This window comes from Triticum dicoccoides, chromosome 5B, assembly GCF_002162155.2.
Source record: "Triticum dicoccoides isolate Atlit2015 ecotype Zavitan chromosome 5B, WEW_v2.0, whole genome shotgun sequence".
Taxonomy (NCBI): domain Eukaryota; kingdom Viridiplantae; phylum Streptophyta; class Magnoliopsida; order Poales; family Poaceae; genus Triticum; species Triticum dicoccoides.
In genome coordinates, this window is record NC_041389.1 from 567,991,862 (window position 1) to 568,006,943 (window position 15,082).

Consider the following 15,082-nt stretch of genomic DNA (forward strand, 5'->3'; position numbering starts at 1 on the left):
CTCCGCCGCGCCTCCCGAGCCTCTCCACCGCCGTTCCCGCGCCGCCCCGCGCTGGATCCGGCGAGATCCGGCCGGAGGAGGTCGCCCCGGGCCCTTCCTCTCCATCTCCGGCGAAGCTCCGGCCAGATCTGCCACCGCCTCGATATCCGTGCAAGCTAGAGGTTGACCCCGAAATTCCTGTCCCCGGATCTGCATATTTTCATGCCATATTCAACGCATCATGACTTGCTGCATACTGCTCCGTTTCGTGCGTGTAATATGTCAAATTGTTCATCTCAACGAGTACTTCATTTCATTCCATTGCATCATGTTCATTTGAGCTCATCTTGATGCCTGAATCATCATTGCAAGAGTGCATGTTGCTGTTAATCTGCTGAAACTGTTATAACTTGCTCATTTCTCATTTTTGCCATGGTTGATGTGTGCATCTTATGAACTTGAGCCCTACATATGTTTTGATCTATGCCATGCCATCTTTACAGGGGTGTATGCCATGTATTTTTGTGATCAATTTGGTGACTAGCACAAGCATGTAAACTAGGCCTCGTGATGTTGCTGATTTCAGTCCCTGTTCTGCTGTTATTTTTATGCCATGTAAACTTGATGCTACAGAGAGATCCATGCTTATTTTGAGATACTTAAATAAGGATGTTTTGTACATATGGTTATGAGCTATCCATCCATGCCCCTGGTTGCATTTATGGCTTGCTGTAGATTGTTCATATCTTGCTCCAAAGTTGCTAAATGATGTTGCTGTCAGCCTGTTAACTTGAAGTTCAATGTTTCCATGATTGTTGTTAGTTATCCATGCACCCTACGAACTTGCTCTTGCCATGCTTAGCTTCATAAACATGTCTTCTTGCTGCTGGTTGCCTTGCCATGCCATGTATTGCTCTGTAGTGAGTGGTTCAAGCTCACCAACATGCCTACTTATTGTTGTTCCTGCCATGTTTGAATCTGTCATATAATTTGCCATGTTTACATGGGTGCCATCATATTTTCTGTGCCCTTTTGGCTCATGGTCAGTAAAGGACTTTTGTTCTATGCAATTAGTAGATTCATGCCATTCCTTTGTTTGCCATGATAAGTTCCTGTAACATGTTGTTTGATAGCTCTAAACATTGCAACCTGATGTTATTTCCTAATAAGTCTGAAACTGTTATTATTTGCAATCTTGTCATGTGTATTTGAGCATGTTCTACTGATTTCTGGAGATAGCTCAGTGTTCATGTTTTGTTATGCTTTACCTGTACATCATGATCATGCCTTTTGTTTTCATATTGAGGTGTTGTAGCATATTGTTTTGATGCTTGCAATATGCCTAGTTGCTGTTATGGACAGATTGTTGTCATATCTTGTATAGAGTGTATGTGTTGAACCGTTGCTCCGTTTTGAGTGTGCTCTATATGAAACTTGCTTGTTTTTGCATGTAGCTTCATATTATCATGTTGCATCCTTGTTTTGGTGTGTTTGCTTGATGTTTGGATGCATTTTGCATCAATGCCATGGTTAACTTGTTTTGCTCATATCTTCTAGGTCGTAGCTCCGAATCTAATGAACTTTATATGTAACTTGACTAGAATCCCATGTAGATCATCTTGGTGCATCTTAACTTGTTGTTTAACAACTTGAACATAAGGTTTATTCAGATCTGGACCAACTTCGAAATTTGCATATGAGGACTTACCGGAATTGTTATATGTTGTTCCCGGCCTCATCTAAACTTGCTTTGATGAGTTGCTCTTGTTTGCATCATCTCTTGCCATGAGTAGCTTCATATAGCTTTGTCATGCATCATGCTTGTTGAGCATCATGCCTTGTTCATGTGTGGTGTGTTTACTATGTTGTGTGCTTCTTCTCGATAGTTCCTGTTTCGTTGCGATCGTGAGGATTCGTTCGTCTACGCTTGGTTTGTCTTCGTGGCTTCATCTTCTTCATGGACTCGTTCTTCTTCCTTGCGGGATTTCAGGCAAGATGACCGCTACCCTGGATCTCACTACTATCATTGCTATGCTAGTTGCTTCGTTCTATCGCTATGCTGTGTCACCTATCTTTTGCTCATCAAGCCTCCCAAATTGCCATGAACCTCTAACCTTTGACACCCCTCCTAGCAAACCATTAATTGGCTATGTTACCGCTTTGCTCAGCCCCTCTTATAGCATTGTTAGTTGCAGGTGAAGTTGAAGATTGCTCCATGGTGGACAGGATTATGTTGGGATATCACAATATCTCTTATTTAATTAATGCATCTATATATTTGGTAAAGGGTGGAAGACTCGGCCTTATGCCTGGTGTTTTGTTCCACTCTTGCCGCCCTAGTTTCCGTCATACCGGTGTTATGTTCCCGGATTTTGCGTTCCTTACGCGGTCGGGTGATTTATGGGACCCCCTTGATAGTTCGCTTTGAATAAAACTCCTCCAGCAAGGCCCAACCTTGGTTTTACCATTTGCCTCACCACCACCTACATTTCCCTTGGGAGTAATTAACCCAAGGGTCATCTTTATTATAGCCCCCCGGGCCAATGCTTGTCTAAGTGTTGGTCCAAACTAGAGCACCGTGCGGGACCATCCTTTGGCAACTTGGGTTACGTCGATACCTGTACGCTTAGCTTATCTGGTGTTGCCCTGAGAACGATATATGTGCAGCTCCTATCGGGATTGTCAGCGCATCGGGCGGTCTTGCTGGTCTTGTTTTACCATTGTCGAAATGTCTTGTAAACCGGGATTCCGAGACTGATCGGGTCTTCCTGGGAGAAGGTATATCCTTCATTGATCGCGAGAGCTTATCATGGGCTAAGTTGGGACACCCCTGCAGGGTATAAACTTTCGAAAGTCGTGCCCGCGGTTATGGGCAGATGGGAATTTGTTAATGTCCGGTTGTAGATAACTTGACACCAGATCCGTTTTAAAACGCATCAACCGTGTGTGTAGCCGTGATGGTCTCTTTTCGGCGGAGTCCGGGAAGTGAACACGGTTTCTGGGTTATGTTTGACGTAAGTAGGTGTTCAGGATCACCTCTTGATCATTGCTAGCTTCACGACCGTTCCTTTGTTTCTCTTCTCGCTCTTATTTGCGTATGCTAGCCACCATACTATGCTTAGTCGCTGCTGCAACCTCACCACTTTACCCCCTTCCTTACCTATTAAGCTTTGCTAGTCTTGATACCCATGGTAATGGGATTGCTGAGTCCTCGTGGCTCACAGATTACTACAACAACAGTTGCAGGTACAGGTTTTGCGATGATCATGACGCGAGAGCGATGTTTGCTTGTTTTGGAGTTCTGCTTCTGCTTCTTCTTCGATCAGGGGATAGGTTCCAGGTCAGCAGCCTGGGCTAGCAGGGTGGATGTCGTTTGAGTTTTTGTTTGTGTTTCATCCGTAGTCGGATGGTGCTCTGATGTATTGTGATGTTGTATTCGTGTGGCATTGCATGCCCCTTGTATGTATCCCCATCTATTATGTAATGTTGATGTAATGATATCCACCTTGCAAAAGTGTTTCAATATGCGGGTCTATCCTTGGTGGGACCTTCGAGTTCCTTTTGGATAGGGTCGCATATTGGGCGTGACACTTTCTCCCTTATTTTGTCTACTACTACCTTCTATTCCACCCATAATGCTATGTCCATGGATCACGCTCATGTATTGCGTGAAGAGTTGAAAAGGCTAAAGCGCGTTAAAAAGTATGAAATAATTGCTTGGCTGACACCGGGGTGGTCATGATTTATACTTTGTGCTGAGAAGAGGGAGCATAACAAGACTATATGATTTTGTAAGGATAACTTTCTTTAGCCATGTTATTTTTGAAGCTTAATGATTTGCTTTCTAGTATGCTTGAAGTATTGCTGTTTTTGTGTCAATGAACTGTTGTTTTGAATCATACGGATCTGAATATTCATGCCAAATAAAAGAGATTGCATTGATAAATATGTTAGGTAGCATTCCACATCAAAAAAATTGTTTTTATCATTTACCTACTCGAGGACGAGCGGGAATTAAGCTTGGGGATCCTTGATACATCTCCAATGTATCTATAAATTTTGATTGTTCCATGCTATTACATTATCTGTTTTGGATGTTTTATATGCATTATTATGCTATTTATATTATTTTTGGGACTAACTTATTAACCGAGAGCCTAATGCCAGTTTCTATTTTTTTTTCATTTTTTTGAGTTTCGCAGAAAAGAAATATCAAACGGAGTCCAAATGGAATAAAACTTTACGATGATTTTTCTTGGACCAGAAGACACCCAGAGGACTTGGAGTCCAAGCCAGAAGACATACGAGGCGGAGGCAAGGGTGGAGGGCGCGCCCTAGTGGGGGGGCGCTCCCCTGCCTTGTGGCCCCCTCGGGAGTCCCCTAACCTACCTCTTCATCCTATATATTCACATATATTCCAAAACCCTCAAAGAGAGCCATGAAAATACTTTTCCACTGCCGCAGGTCTTTGAACTCATTAGATTCCATCTGGAGGCCTTTTCCGATACTTTGCCGGAGGGGGGTTCGATTATGGAGGGCATCTACATCAACCCTATTGCCCTTCCGATGAAGCATGAGTAGTTTACCTCAGAACCACGGGTCTATAGCTAGTAGCTAGATGGCTTCTTCTCTCTCTTTGATTCTCAATACCATGTCCTCCTCGATGTTCTTGGAGATCTATTCGATGTAATCTTCTTTTGCGGTGTGTTTGTCGAGATCCGATGAATTGTGGATTTATGATTAACTTATCTATGAATATTATTTGAATCTTCTTTGAATTCTTATATGCATGGTTTGGTTTGGCCAACTAGATTGGTTTTTCTTGTAATGGGAGAGGTGCTTAGCTTTGGGTTCAATCTTGCGTGATTTCACCCAGTGACAAAGTAGGGGTAACGAGACACGTATTGAATTGTTGTCATCGAGGATAAAAATATGGGGTTTTCATCATATTGCTTGAGTTAATTCCTCTACATCATCTCATCTTACTTAAGGCGTTACTCCGTTCTTTATGAACTTAATACTCTAGATGCATTGCTGGATTGCGGTCGATGTGTGGAGTAATAGTAGTATATGTAGGCAGGAGTCGGTCTACTTGACACAGACGTGACGCCTATATACATAATCATTGCCTTGGATGTCGTTATAACTTTGCGATTTTTTATCAATTGCTCGACAGTAATTTGTTCACCCACCGTATTATTTGCCTTCATGAGAGAAGTCTCTAGTGAAACCTATGCCCCCCAGGTCTATTTTCCATCATATTTGTTTCCGATCTACTATTTTGCAATCTTTTATTTCTAGATCTATAAACCAAAAAACACAAAAATATTTGGTTACCTTTTAGTTCCATCTATCTCTATCAGATCTCACCTTTGCAATTGACCGTGAGGGGGTTGACAACCTCTTTATCGCATTGGGTGCAAGTGTTTGATTGTTTGTGCATGTGCATAGACTGAGGATTTGCTTGTACCTACTACTAGATTGATACATTGGTTCTTTAACTGAGGGAAATACTTATCTCTACTTTGTTGCATCATACTTTTCTCTTCATGAAAAAAGACAACGCAAGCTTAAGAAGTAGCAAGCGGCGCTGTGGCCGAACCGACAGATGGCTTGCATCCGACGACGAAAATGGCAGAGGCCACCAACTCCATGGTGGCGAAGGGCAACGAGGCGGTAGCGGCGATCGTCCTCGCAGATCAGGCGGAGGAAGGAGACGAGACCAGGCATCTCACCGGCGGCGAGTGCTCCCTCCCTTCTCTCTTTCTCTGTTGTTTTTCTTGCTCTCGCTGGCTGTTCTAGCGTGTGTGATAACGGATTTTGAAGCGAATGGGAAAACTTGTATTGATCGGGAGTTGCAGATTACAATTTATACTATCCGGAGAGTCGCGATGGGAAAGAATGCGTCGGTTCCGGAGAGAGACGCGAGAGGCGTCTGTTGCGTATGCAAGAAAGTGGAGATTTTTTCCCTAATTACATTTGCTAATTAATCACAACATAAAGCTTGTTGCTTTGCCCACGGGGCATGTCGACGGCCTTCTTTTCCGTGTCTCCCCTCACTCAGCTAGTGCTCTGCTTTCTGTACGAGCTGGCCATTCCCAAGAATAATATGTTCCTTCTTCCAGTGAACAACTCTGTTGCGTTAAGAGACTTGTGCGTGTGTCGTTTTTCTTTTGATTTCCCACCGTGGTTGGTAAAAGTTGGAATATTATACTATTTTTAAGGTAATAAAGGTTAAAAGTTCGGGCCTACAAACGTTGGCATCAGTATCCATTTTAAAACATCACAAATAACTATATTGTCATTCTAAAACATCACAAGTTTGCATTAGATTTTCCTGTCTAGTGATTTAAGACCGCACCATCAGTAAAATCTATTCCTACATTGGTTACAAATTCGATGAAATGACGAGTTTTAGGCCATGACCCAAGGCCAACCAGCACGACACAGCCACAAAAACAACACAAGGGTGCCAGACGAACGGATCAAGATCAATATCCAAATGCCAGCACGGCACATAATCCAGATAACACAATCTATAACTCCAGCAAGATAATAACCAAAACTCAAAGGAACAGGTCCGTTGTGCAGGGTGCCAGACACTAACAAAAGCGCATTTCACTCGTCGTCGTCCTCGTCATCATCGGCGGCACCGGCAGAGTTGTTGAGGGCGTTGAGCCTTTCGACGAGGCTGGCCTTCCTCTGCTCATAAGTCAGCTTCTTGGGGTTGTACCTGCATGCAAAGACAAAGTTCACAACGCAGCTCACAACAAGGTGGAAAAGAAACAGCAGTCAAGAGTAAATGAACTCAAGACAGTATGATGAAGAGCTTGCCGACTATACCTCTTGTGAGTCTTGGGAGGCGCCTTGGTTGATTTGGCCATGGTGGGATCAGCACGGATGGCAGCATGAACCTTCTTGTAAACTGCTTCCATGTCATCAGCTGAGATTCCCCTCTTGATGTACTCACTGAAGTGAGTTTGGAACTTCTCTGGTTCCTCATCTGCTAGTGACTGGAATAAGAGAAAGGCAAAAGTTCAGTAAGAAATGAAAGAGGAACTAGGGTCATTTCATTGCCCTAGGTACAAGAGCATGAACAAGAGTAATACAAAATCAAGAGAGCAATGGCTTCCAACTCACCCTCATGTAGTCAGCAACATGCCCTCCAAAGATGTACTTGCGGTGAATCTCAGCATCCAGCGACTTCTCGTCCTTCTTAAAACCAGCAAATCTCTTGTCACTGTGGGGAATGTCAAGACCACCATCCAAAGCTCCCTGCAGGACCAAAAATAATTACACCAGCGGCAAAAAAGCTCTAAGGGATAAAACCGATGCATTCAAAAACAAGTAAGTTCTGAAGTTCAGCCAAATAGGGAGCAACTATCACTTGATGCAAATAAAAAATGAAAACAAAAAGCAATAACAATGCCTTTTCACTAGGCCAAATAGCATAAATAGTTGCTTTAGAAACTTGACAAAATAAAGCAGAGCAGCTATAAACAAGTTACAGGGCAATCATGCAATTAAACTCCCAAGTCTATCTAAAGAGGAACAACCAATCATGATTTGCCGATAGTTTCATGCCAAAGGCTTGTGACATTGAGTGTCCATCTGCACTTAAAAAACTGTACGCTAATATCATCGCATACCTTAAGGGCACCAAACACGCGGTTCCCAGTGGTGGTCCTAATAAGACCAACATCCAAGAGCGCACGGAAAGGCCTCCTCTCATCAGAAGGCTCAACAGAGAAGTCCTCACCTGTGGCCTGAGCACAGACATATATTAGTTGTGTCCATCAGAAGCAGCAAATCAGGATATTAGACTAAAAATAATATCAAAGCCAAATTATACCTCAACATTGCCTTCATACTCCTCATCAAGATCACGGTTCTTGAGCACACGACGAGCCAAAAGCAGACCAGTGCAGTAGGCTACATCATGCATTCAGAAAATTAGATTTGAAAAGAGGCATGCATAAGATCACAGCATGCATCTGCACATTCATTCAGTAGCTAAAATCAACCTGCAGCATAGTTGGTGAGGCCAACTTCAAGACCGTAGCGAGGCAACTCATGGGAGTAGGCAGCGGCCATCACGATATCACCAGCAATGGTAGCATAGACAATTTGTGCAGTGACATCCTTGTTGGTCTAAAGTAGTATTGTTAAGAGATACAACATGCCTCCATGGTAACAATAAGCAGAATATAGAAGATTGACAAGTGCACAAATCATAACGAAGAAACTTTGAAGGATACAAATCGCACAACAAAACGGTACTTGGGGGTATTGTATTTGTTCTTGTCCTGGTTCGTGAGCCTCAGCCTGGCCCTGTAGTCGGTCTTCCCCTCTGAGGAAACAAGGGAGAAGGGAAAATCAGGCAATCAGAATCACTGTGAAATTACAGAAGTAGCAGATTCATGGAGAGGCAGGTGTTAGACATACGGCGCCTTCTCTTGAACTTGACTTGGAAACGCTTGGAGTACGCCCTTGTCTTCTGGTTCTTGATGTACACCTACAAGACATATCAAAGAGAAGCATATGAGTGCTACCCAGGAAACACTAGTAATCAATCAGGCGGCACAAACAAAACATTTGTAAGATAAGATACCAAAGTGGTTCATAGTTGTATTTGATGAGGAGAAACATTGAATCTGCCAACTTGGAGTAATCACAAGTATTTCCTAAATACAACCGAGTATACTCTCGCGCGCAGAAACGAAACCCGCACTCTACGAAATGGGAACTTGTTTTCACAGCAGTTGTAAGGCAATTAGAGCAGGCAATAATACTACTGAAGCATGATTCGCGAGCAACAGAATCTCATGAAGCGGCAGAAATCCAGATCTGACACGGAGCAAGCACACCGCAGATCTGACTAGGAAGTGCTAAACCCTTAAGCCCCGAGTCACACAAGCTATGAAGGCAAATCGAAAACCTAGGCGGCGACCACTGCGGCAGAGGCGCACGGAAGCCAGACGCCACGGGCAGCAACGCGCGCGCGGACCGAAGCAGCAGCCATGGAGGAAGAGGGGGCGGGGAGATCGGACGTACCATCGCGCCCGCGGGGAGGGAGCTCCTGCGGAAGGAGGCGGCGGCGGCGCGGGCAGGCGGGCGGAAGGGCAAGGGATGATGGGGAGGCAGCGTGGTGGCGCTTGTATATACGAGGGGGCGGGCCTGGCTGCTTGCTGGGCCGCGGCGCCAGGCGCCCCCGCATGGGTGGGCCTCTTTCGGTCCGCTTCTAAGGCCCATGAATTGCGTTTCGTTATGTTTTTTTCCCCTCGGCTCGCTGGAGGGCGAGAGCATAACGCCCGCTGTTGCAGTTGCAGAGGGGAGAGAGCGGTTGCTCGTTCCTTCACGACTCGTCTCCCGTTCCGTGTCCCTCCGGCGGATCACCGTTGGCGATGGCGATGGCGGTGGCGATCCGGTCCCTGGTCGCGGCGCTGCTGGCCGGCTGCGTCCTCCTCGCGGTGCCGGCGCCGCGGTGCGCGGTGACGGCGACGGACCACGTCGTCGGGGGCTCGCTCTGGACCATCCCCACGAGCAGCGACCACTACAGCAACTGGGCGGGCAACAGGACCATCTTCGCCGGCGACAACCTCGGTGAGCCCGCCGCCGCCACCGTCCCTCTCGAGTGCGAGTGCTGTTCGTGTTTGATCTCTCACGACGAGAATGCGTGCGTGCGTGCGTGCGGTGTTCAGGTTCGACGCGGGGATGTACGACGTGGTGCAGGTGGGGCAGTGGGAGTACAATCGCTGCTCGTGGGAGGACCCCTACTCAGACACCCTCAAGAGCAGCCCCGCCGTGTTCCACCTCCTCTTCGCCGACGCCAATTACTACGTCTGCACCATCGCCAACTACTGCTCCCTCGGCGTCAAGCTCTACGTCCAGGTCCAGCAGGCCTAACCACACACCTTCTCGCCCTGCAATCTCTGCAGTAATAAACTCCTCCTTTCAACTGCTACTATTTTCTTCTAGTATGTTACTCCAGTAATGGAATTGTACTTAGATCGACAATAATGCAAGTGCATAATAATGTGCATGATGATGATAATGATTACGATGCCAGCCAGAAAACCTGATTAAAAGCCACAAACATGCTCTGCAAAACTGTCCACGGTCCTGCTTAGACAACGTATTCAGAGAGACAGACAAAGAGCGTGCGTTAGTTTTCACGGACAGATTTTGCTTTTATACGAGTGTCACACTACATCAGAAGTAGCCACGTAGCAATTTTCAAAAGACATGGATGGATACAGTCCCGGCGCCATACGGGCAAAAATCAGCTTCATCGATAACACCACCAAAGCACCAGAAGAGAGCGGGCAGGCATCTTGTTCTTGGGTCCCAAAAATGCTTGCTGCCCAACCTAGCTTACTGTTGTGCGCACTGCACTCTTTGGGCACCGCCTCCGGGCATCTCGTCGTCCTCATCGTACGCCTCCTGAGCAGCAGCATGGGCTTTCCGACGCATCTCCTCCTCCATGTTGACATCATGCATCGTCGTCTCCTCGCATTCGTCGAGCTCCATGTCGGTCAGCTTGGATGCAGGCTTTGGTGGAAGCACAGCCTCGAGAGCCTTGCACTGATCCGGTGCCAGCGAGTCGGGGAACTCCACCGTGAAATGAATGTAGAGCTTGCCCTTCATGAACGGCCTCTGGTACATCGGCATCCCCTCGTCGCTGATTGCCTTGAATGAATCTGATCAGAATTTGAAACCAAAGTTATCAACAAGTACAATTTTGCACATAAGTACACAGATTAGTCGCTGTGATCTACGAGGCCTTACCAGGCTTGACAATTTCACCAGGGTTTGATTTAATGAGCAGCTGCCTGTTGTCCAGATGGGTCAGGACGAGTTGGAACCCACAAAGAGCTTCAGTGAGAGATATGGTATGCTCATAGAAGAGATCATCGCCCTTTCGCTTGAACTTTGGGTGTTCCTTCTGCTGGACGACAAATACAATGTCTCCAGTAACAGTGTCAGGCTGAAAACAAAACACACTGTTAGTTTGTAGACATCGAAGCAAAGCTATAATAATAAAGAGTAAAGAATATCATAGACTGAACAAGCATACCGCCTCATCAGCTTCACCAGGGAAGGTGATCTTCTGGTTGTGTTGCATCCCCTTCTCAACATGAACCTCCAGAACTTTCTTCTCCTGAAGAACCTTCTCACCCTTGCAGCCTGGGCAGCGGTCCTTGTCGTTAATACTCTCCCCGGTGCCCTTGCAATCATTGCAGGCCTGCTGCATCTGCTGTATCATGGAAGGCCCCAGCTGACGAATAGTCACTTTCATGCCTGACCCCTGGCAACCTGGGCACCTCATGGAAGCACCAGACTTGGAGCCCTTGCTGAAATAAACAAGGAACTATGTTCAAGAGCAGCACTGCAGAAAACACATGGTCAACTGGGTTAACTGGGAAGGAACAAACCAGACTTACCCCTTGCACTTGGAGCAGAGGACGCTGCGGGAAAGAGAGAGCTTCTTCGAGGTACCATTGTAAAGATCTTCTAGAGAAGCTTTTAGTGGATGGACAACATCCTCTCCCCTCCTTTGCCTTCTGCCCCTGCTGCTGCCACCACCACCACCTGTGCACAAAATATACATATGCAATTTATTACATCAAGACATACACTATATAACAGAGTTTGACGGTCAAACAGGAAAATAGGTTGCCTTCAAACAATACCTCCAAAAGAGGGCCCGAAAAATGATGAAAATATGTCAAATGGATCAACTCCACCACCACCTCCTCCACCCATTCCTTCCTTGAGAGCATCTTCGCCATACTGATCATATATCTCACGCTTCTCAGGGTCACTCAAAACCTCATAGGCTTGTGCCAGCTCCTTGAACTGAAATAAAATTTAAACAACAGATACACCTGAAATAAGCCTTTCATTCTGCAGATCATGGTAAATCAGCAGATGAATTTAGCATGAGAACTAAAATAGTACAGAAAAACAACAATGATATATTTGCGCTCACTAGATACATTTCAATGAGTTCTTGAACAGTTGAAATAGTAAAATTTGTTAAATTTACAGCAAAGCAAGAAATATCTATTACACAACATAGGCAACACAAAAAAGAATTGTATCACTCCACTTCAGCAGAGTATAGCAGAATAAAGAGATTAGAGTTGTCAAGCAGATCGATTACCCAATATATCACAGATAAGCAAGAAGCATATAATAAATAAACCGGCGAACATTCATATAATAAATAAACCGGCGAACATTGTCCAAACAAACTGCCCACATTTAGTAAGGGAATTTGCATCAGAGGTGAAATGGGGGTGCTGTAGGAAATCAAAAGTTCGACATAGATGTCATATGATAAGCATAATAAAAGTCCAAAAACAGAAAAGGTGAATGATCCTTGGTATGAAATACAGACTAGACGCATATTATTTTCCGCCATCAGCATTGGATTTGACACTCCCATACACAATTATCAGCAGGGACAACGTGGATGACCAATGGAATGTATAACCACCCCATGCGATAAGCTAGCTGAAAGATGGGCTTCCATGATATGGAAATGTTGCATGTCCCACACTGCTGCCCAATTGATGCACTCCTAACAAATAACAACGGGCAGAGTCACTGTCGAGGGGTGGTGGAATTGTGGTGTGTGAGGTGACATTCTCATGTATGACTCAGCATCAGATGTCTTCCCATGACACTAACAAAACGGTTGTCCACCTTATAACTAGACTGGAAAAGACGTCTAGAAATATGCATTATCCCCAGATGAATCACCAAGTGAGTACCATCCAACCAGGAGCATTTTTTAAACTACTAAATCTTACTTGACAATGCAGATGCAAAATAACTGGCCCTGCAAAAACATGCAAACAACTGTACTTCTGTTCCCCGAATCTAGCCAAAATCACGCCCAGGGAAACTTTCCTATACGCATCAGTAGCCAGCACTCCGCAGAAAGCAATACCCGCCACCCAAAGATCGCGATCATGACCACTTCACATCAAACCACAACAAGCAGGGCAAGCACTCCCTGACAAGCCACAGCAATCCTCTTCTTTTCTTTCTGCGAATCGCCACAGCAAATCCTCCAAGACGCAACGGGAGCTACAAACCCCAGCAGAAGCAGATCATCACGAATCCACGCAAAACTCGCAGCTCGGCCACATCACAGATGCCCCTACGCGAATTGACTCCCAGCACCGCACGGACTTCCCGCGCCCGATCTATCTAGTTCTACCTTGCCATAGCAGATCGGATCACACCAGATCGCGCCCGAACGGACCCGAAAAGTAGCAGCTAAGATGCGCGATGATCGCAGGGGAGGAAGGGGGGATCGGACCTTCTCGGGGTCTCCACCCTTGTCGGGGTGGTTCTTGATGGCGGCCTTGCGGTAGGCCTTCTTGAGGTCGTCCTGGGCGGCGTTCTTGGGCACCCCGAGCACCTCGTAGTACTTGGTGTTGTCGCTCTTCTTGGGGGCGCGGCCGAACATCTTCGCCGGCGGGGTGGTGGGATGGGTAGGCCCTCCTCGCGCGCCGCCGGTCGCCTCTCTCCCGCGGGCGTGGGAGCGGAGACGAGGAGGCGGTCAAAGTCGGGCGGCCGGGCGGAGCGAGTGAGAGAGAGAGAGGGTTTGGCCCCGCTGGATACGCCAGGGCTAATGTAGAGACCGGAGTGCGTGAGCTGGCTGCGGAGGCGTATTATGTGTCGCGGGCCGCGACGCGGACCCGAATTGTTTACTGCTCTCGAGGGGAACCCGGCCCCCTGGATTGTTGGACCTGGTTCGGTCGCTGGATAGAGATTCCAGCCCAAATGAACCATCGTATGGGCCAGAACTCCTCTTTGATCGGTCAGTGTCGTACGTCCAGAGCCGTGACGATTTAGCACCCGGGCCCACCCGCGTGGTGGCTGCTCTGCATCTGTGTCTCCGCCGGCTGATTCTGGCAGGAGGCCAGCTGGACAGGAACAGTTCCAAAAGACAAAAGCCAACGGACCCCTCTGCATCGGAAAGGCTTTTTTCTAGAAGAAAGAAACGGTTTTTCTTTACGCAGCGCAGATGTAAACGTTCATACATACGCATATACATTTACTCTTATGAATGTATACGTGTCCATCCTCTCTACATGAGCATCTCTGAGAAACTGAGGCGGCATATCATTTTGAGATTGACGAAGCCACCAAAGACGAATTTGTAGTCTATAGGGACGTCTCCTCTCACTAAATGCACATCACCAAAAGGTCTGAAATAAATAAAGAAAATGCGAGCACCGGTATCAAGTCTAAGACTTAAACTCTCATGGGCTGGGGATACCCTTGTCCTCCTAACCATCTAACCACATGTTGATTTGCTGAAAGGCTCATTTTTATACACGTGCTTCCATGTTGTTAAACTCAACTCAGAGAAATGTCCCTTAGCTAGAGAAAATACAGTACAAGGTAGTTAACTATTTTGTGTGTTTGGTAAAAAATCATTTTCATGGACTAGACTAATATGATCCCAATATGTGCGTGAATGCGTGCAAACAGTGTTTGCTAACATGCCCATGAAACCTTTTTTGTGTGTGCACCACCTGACGGTGTCCTGGTCAAGGGATCTCTCACCACGTCGATTCCTGGCCTGGAGGGCCAGGCTGAGGACCACTGGGTCGTTTCCATCGTGGACCACATTGGGCATTCGATGGTGGATTTACATGAAGACATCCGAAGACTTCGCTTACAAGGCAAGAAGACGAAGTCGTTGAGGACTCTACCCCCACCTACGTAGTCGGTTAGGATATGTAACCTTAGGATCCCGAGTATGTTATATAAGTCGGGGGTCGGGCTCGTAGTTAGACACAATATAAACTCACAGTACTCATATATACTTTGTACACACCCAACGCAGTACACATGAGCAGAACGTAAGGTATTATCTCCTCCATGAGAGCTCGAACCTAGGTAAGACCTTGCTTCTTGTTACCATCCAGCCCAATCGCCTATCCGGGATACCATACCGAAGGACCTGCCGGATTGAGCTCCGACCGTGGTGGTCTCTGCTACTTGTGAGATGCGTTGGGTTTTTCCTCAAAGAGGAAGAGGAATGCAGTATAGTAGAGATAAGTATTTCTCTCAGTGA

At 46.3% G+C, this 15,082-nt stretch overlaps 3 protein-coding genes across 3 annotated transcripts; 1 reads left to right on the plus strand and 2 right to left on the minus strand.

The window, feature by feature from the left end:
* Positions 1 to 6,344: 6,344 nt before the first annotated feature.
* On the minus strand, positions 6,345 to 9,203 carry LOC119311674 (60S ribosomal protein L5-1-like). Its single transcript, XM_037587346.1, has 9 exons — positions 9,034 to 9,203; positions 8,425 to 8,494; positions 8,238 to 8,329; positions 8,004 to 8,130; positions 7,832 to 7,911; positions 7,629 to 7,745; positions 7,120 to 7,254; positions 6,823 to 6,992; positions 6,345 to 6,712 (listed from the first exon to the last, which is right to left on the minus strand). The coding sequence occupies exons 1-9, from the start codon at positions 9,034 to 9,036 to the stop codon at positions 6,598 to 6,600; spliced, it is 909 nt and encodes a 302-aa protein (XP_037443243.1). The 5' UTR covers positions 9,037 to 9,203; the 3' UTR covers positions 6,345 to 6,597.
* Positions 9,204 to 9,330: 127 nt separating this feature from the next.
* On the plus strand, positions 9,331 to 10,090 carry LOC119311676 (umecyanin-like). The gene is made up of 2 exons (XM_037587348.1): positions 9,331 to 9,580; positions 9,672 to 10,090. Exons 1-2 carry the CDS (start codon positions 9,384 to 9,386, stop codon positions 9,883 to 9,885), a joined length of 411 nt encoding a protein of 136 aa, XP_037443245.1. The 5' UTR covers positions 9,331 to 9,383; the 3' UTR covers positions 9,886 to 10,090.
* A 35-nt stretch (positions 10,091 to 10,125) lies between these two features.
* On the minus strand, positions 10,126 to 13,605 carry LOC119311675 (dnaJ protein homolog 2-like). Its single transcript, XM_037587347.1, has 6 exons — positions 13,313 to 13,605; positions 11,673 to 11,838; positions 11,424 to 11,571; positions 11,057 to 11,333; positions 10,768 to 10,966; positions 10,126 to 10,679 (listed from the first exon to the last, which is right to left on the minus strand). The coding sequence occupies exons 1-6, from the start codon at positions 13,460 to 13,462 to the stop codon at positions 10,354 to 10,356; spliced, it is 1,266 nt and encodes a 421-aa protein (XP_037443244.1). The 5' UTR covers positions 13,463 to 13,605; the 3' UTR covers positions 10,126 to 10,353.
* Between the last annotated feature and the right edge of the window lie 1,477 nt (positions 13,606 to 15,082).

Coding starts and splice junctions, on each gene's coding strand:
- LOC119311674 (XM_037587346.1), bottom strand. Junction 8,131..8,237: donor ACCGTTTTGTTGTGCGATTT/GTATCCTTCAAA, acceptor ATACTACTTTAG/ACCAACAAGGATGTCACTGC. Junction 7,255..7,628: donor GCGTGTTTGGTGCCCTTAAG/GTATGCGATGAT, acceptor TTGGTCCTGCAG/GGAGCTTTGGATGGTGGTCT.
- LOC119311676 (XM_037587348.1), top strand. CDS start 9,384: ATGGCGATGGCGGTGGCGATCCGGTCCCTGGTCGCGGCGCTGCTGGCC. Junction 9,581..9,671: donor ATCTTCGCCGGCGACAACCT/CGGTGAGCCCGC, acceptor GTGCGTGCGTGC/GGTGTTCAGGTTCGACGCGG.
- LOC119311675 (XM_037587347.1), bottom strand. CDS start 13,462: ATGTTCGGCCGCGCCCCCAAGAAGAGCGACAACACCAAGTACTACGAG. Junction 11,839..13,312: donor AGGGTGGAGACCCCGAGAAG/GTCCGATCCCCC, acceptor ATTTTATTTCAG/TTCAAGGAGCTGGCACAAGC. Junction 10,967..11,056: donor CTGGTGAAGCTGATGAGGCG/GTATGCTTGTTC, acceptor TTTTGTTTTCAG/CCTGACACTGTTACTGGAGA.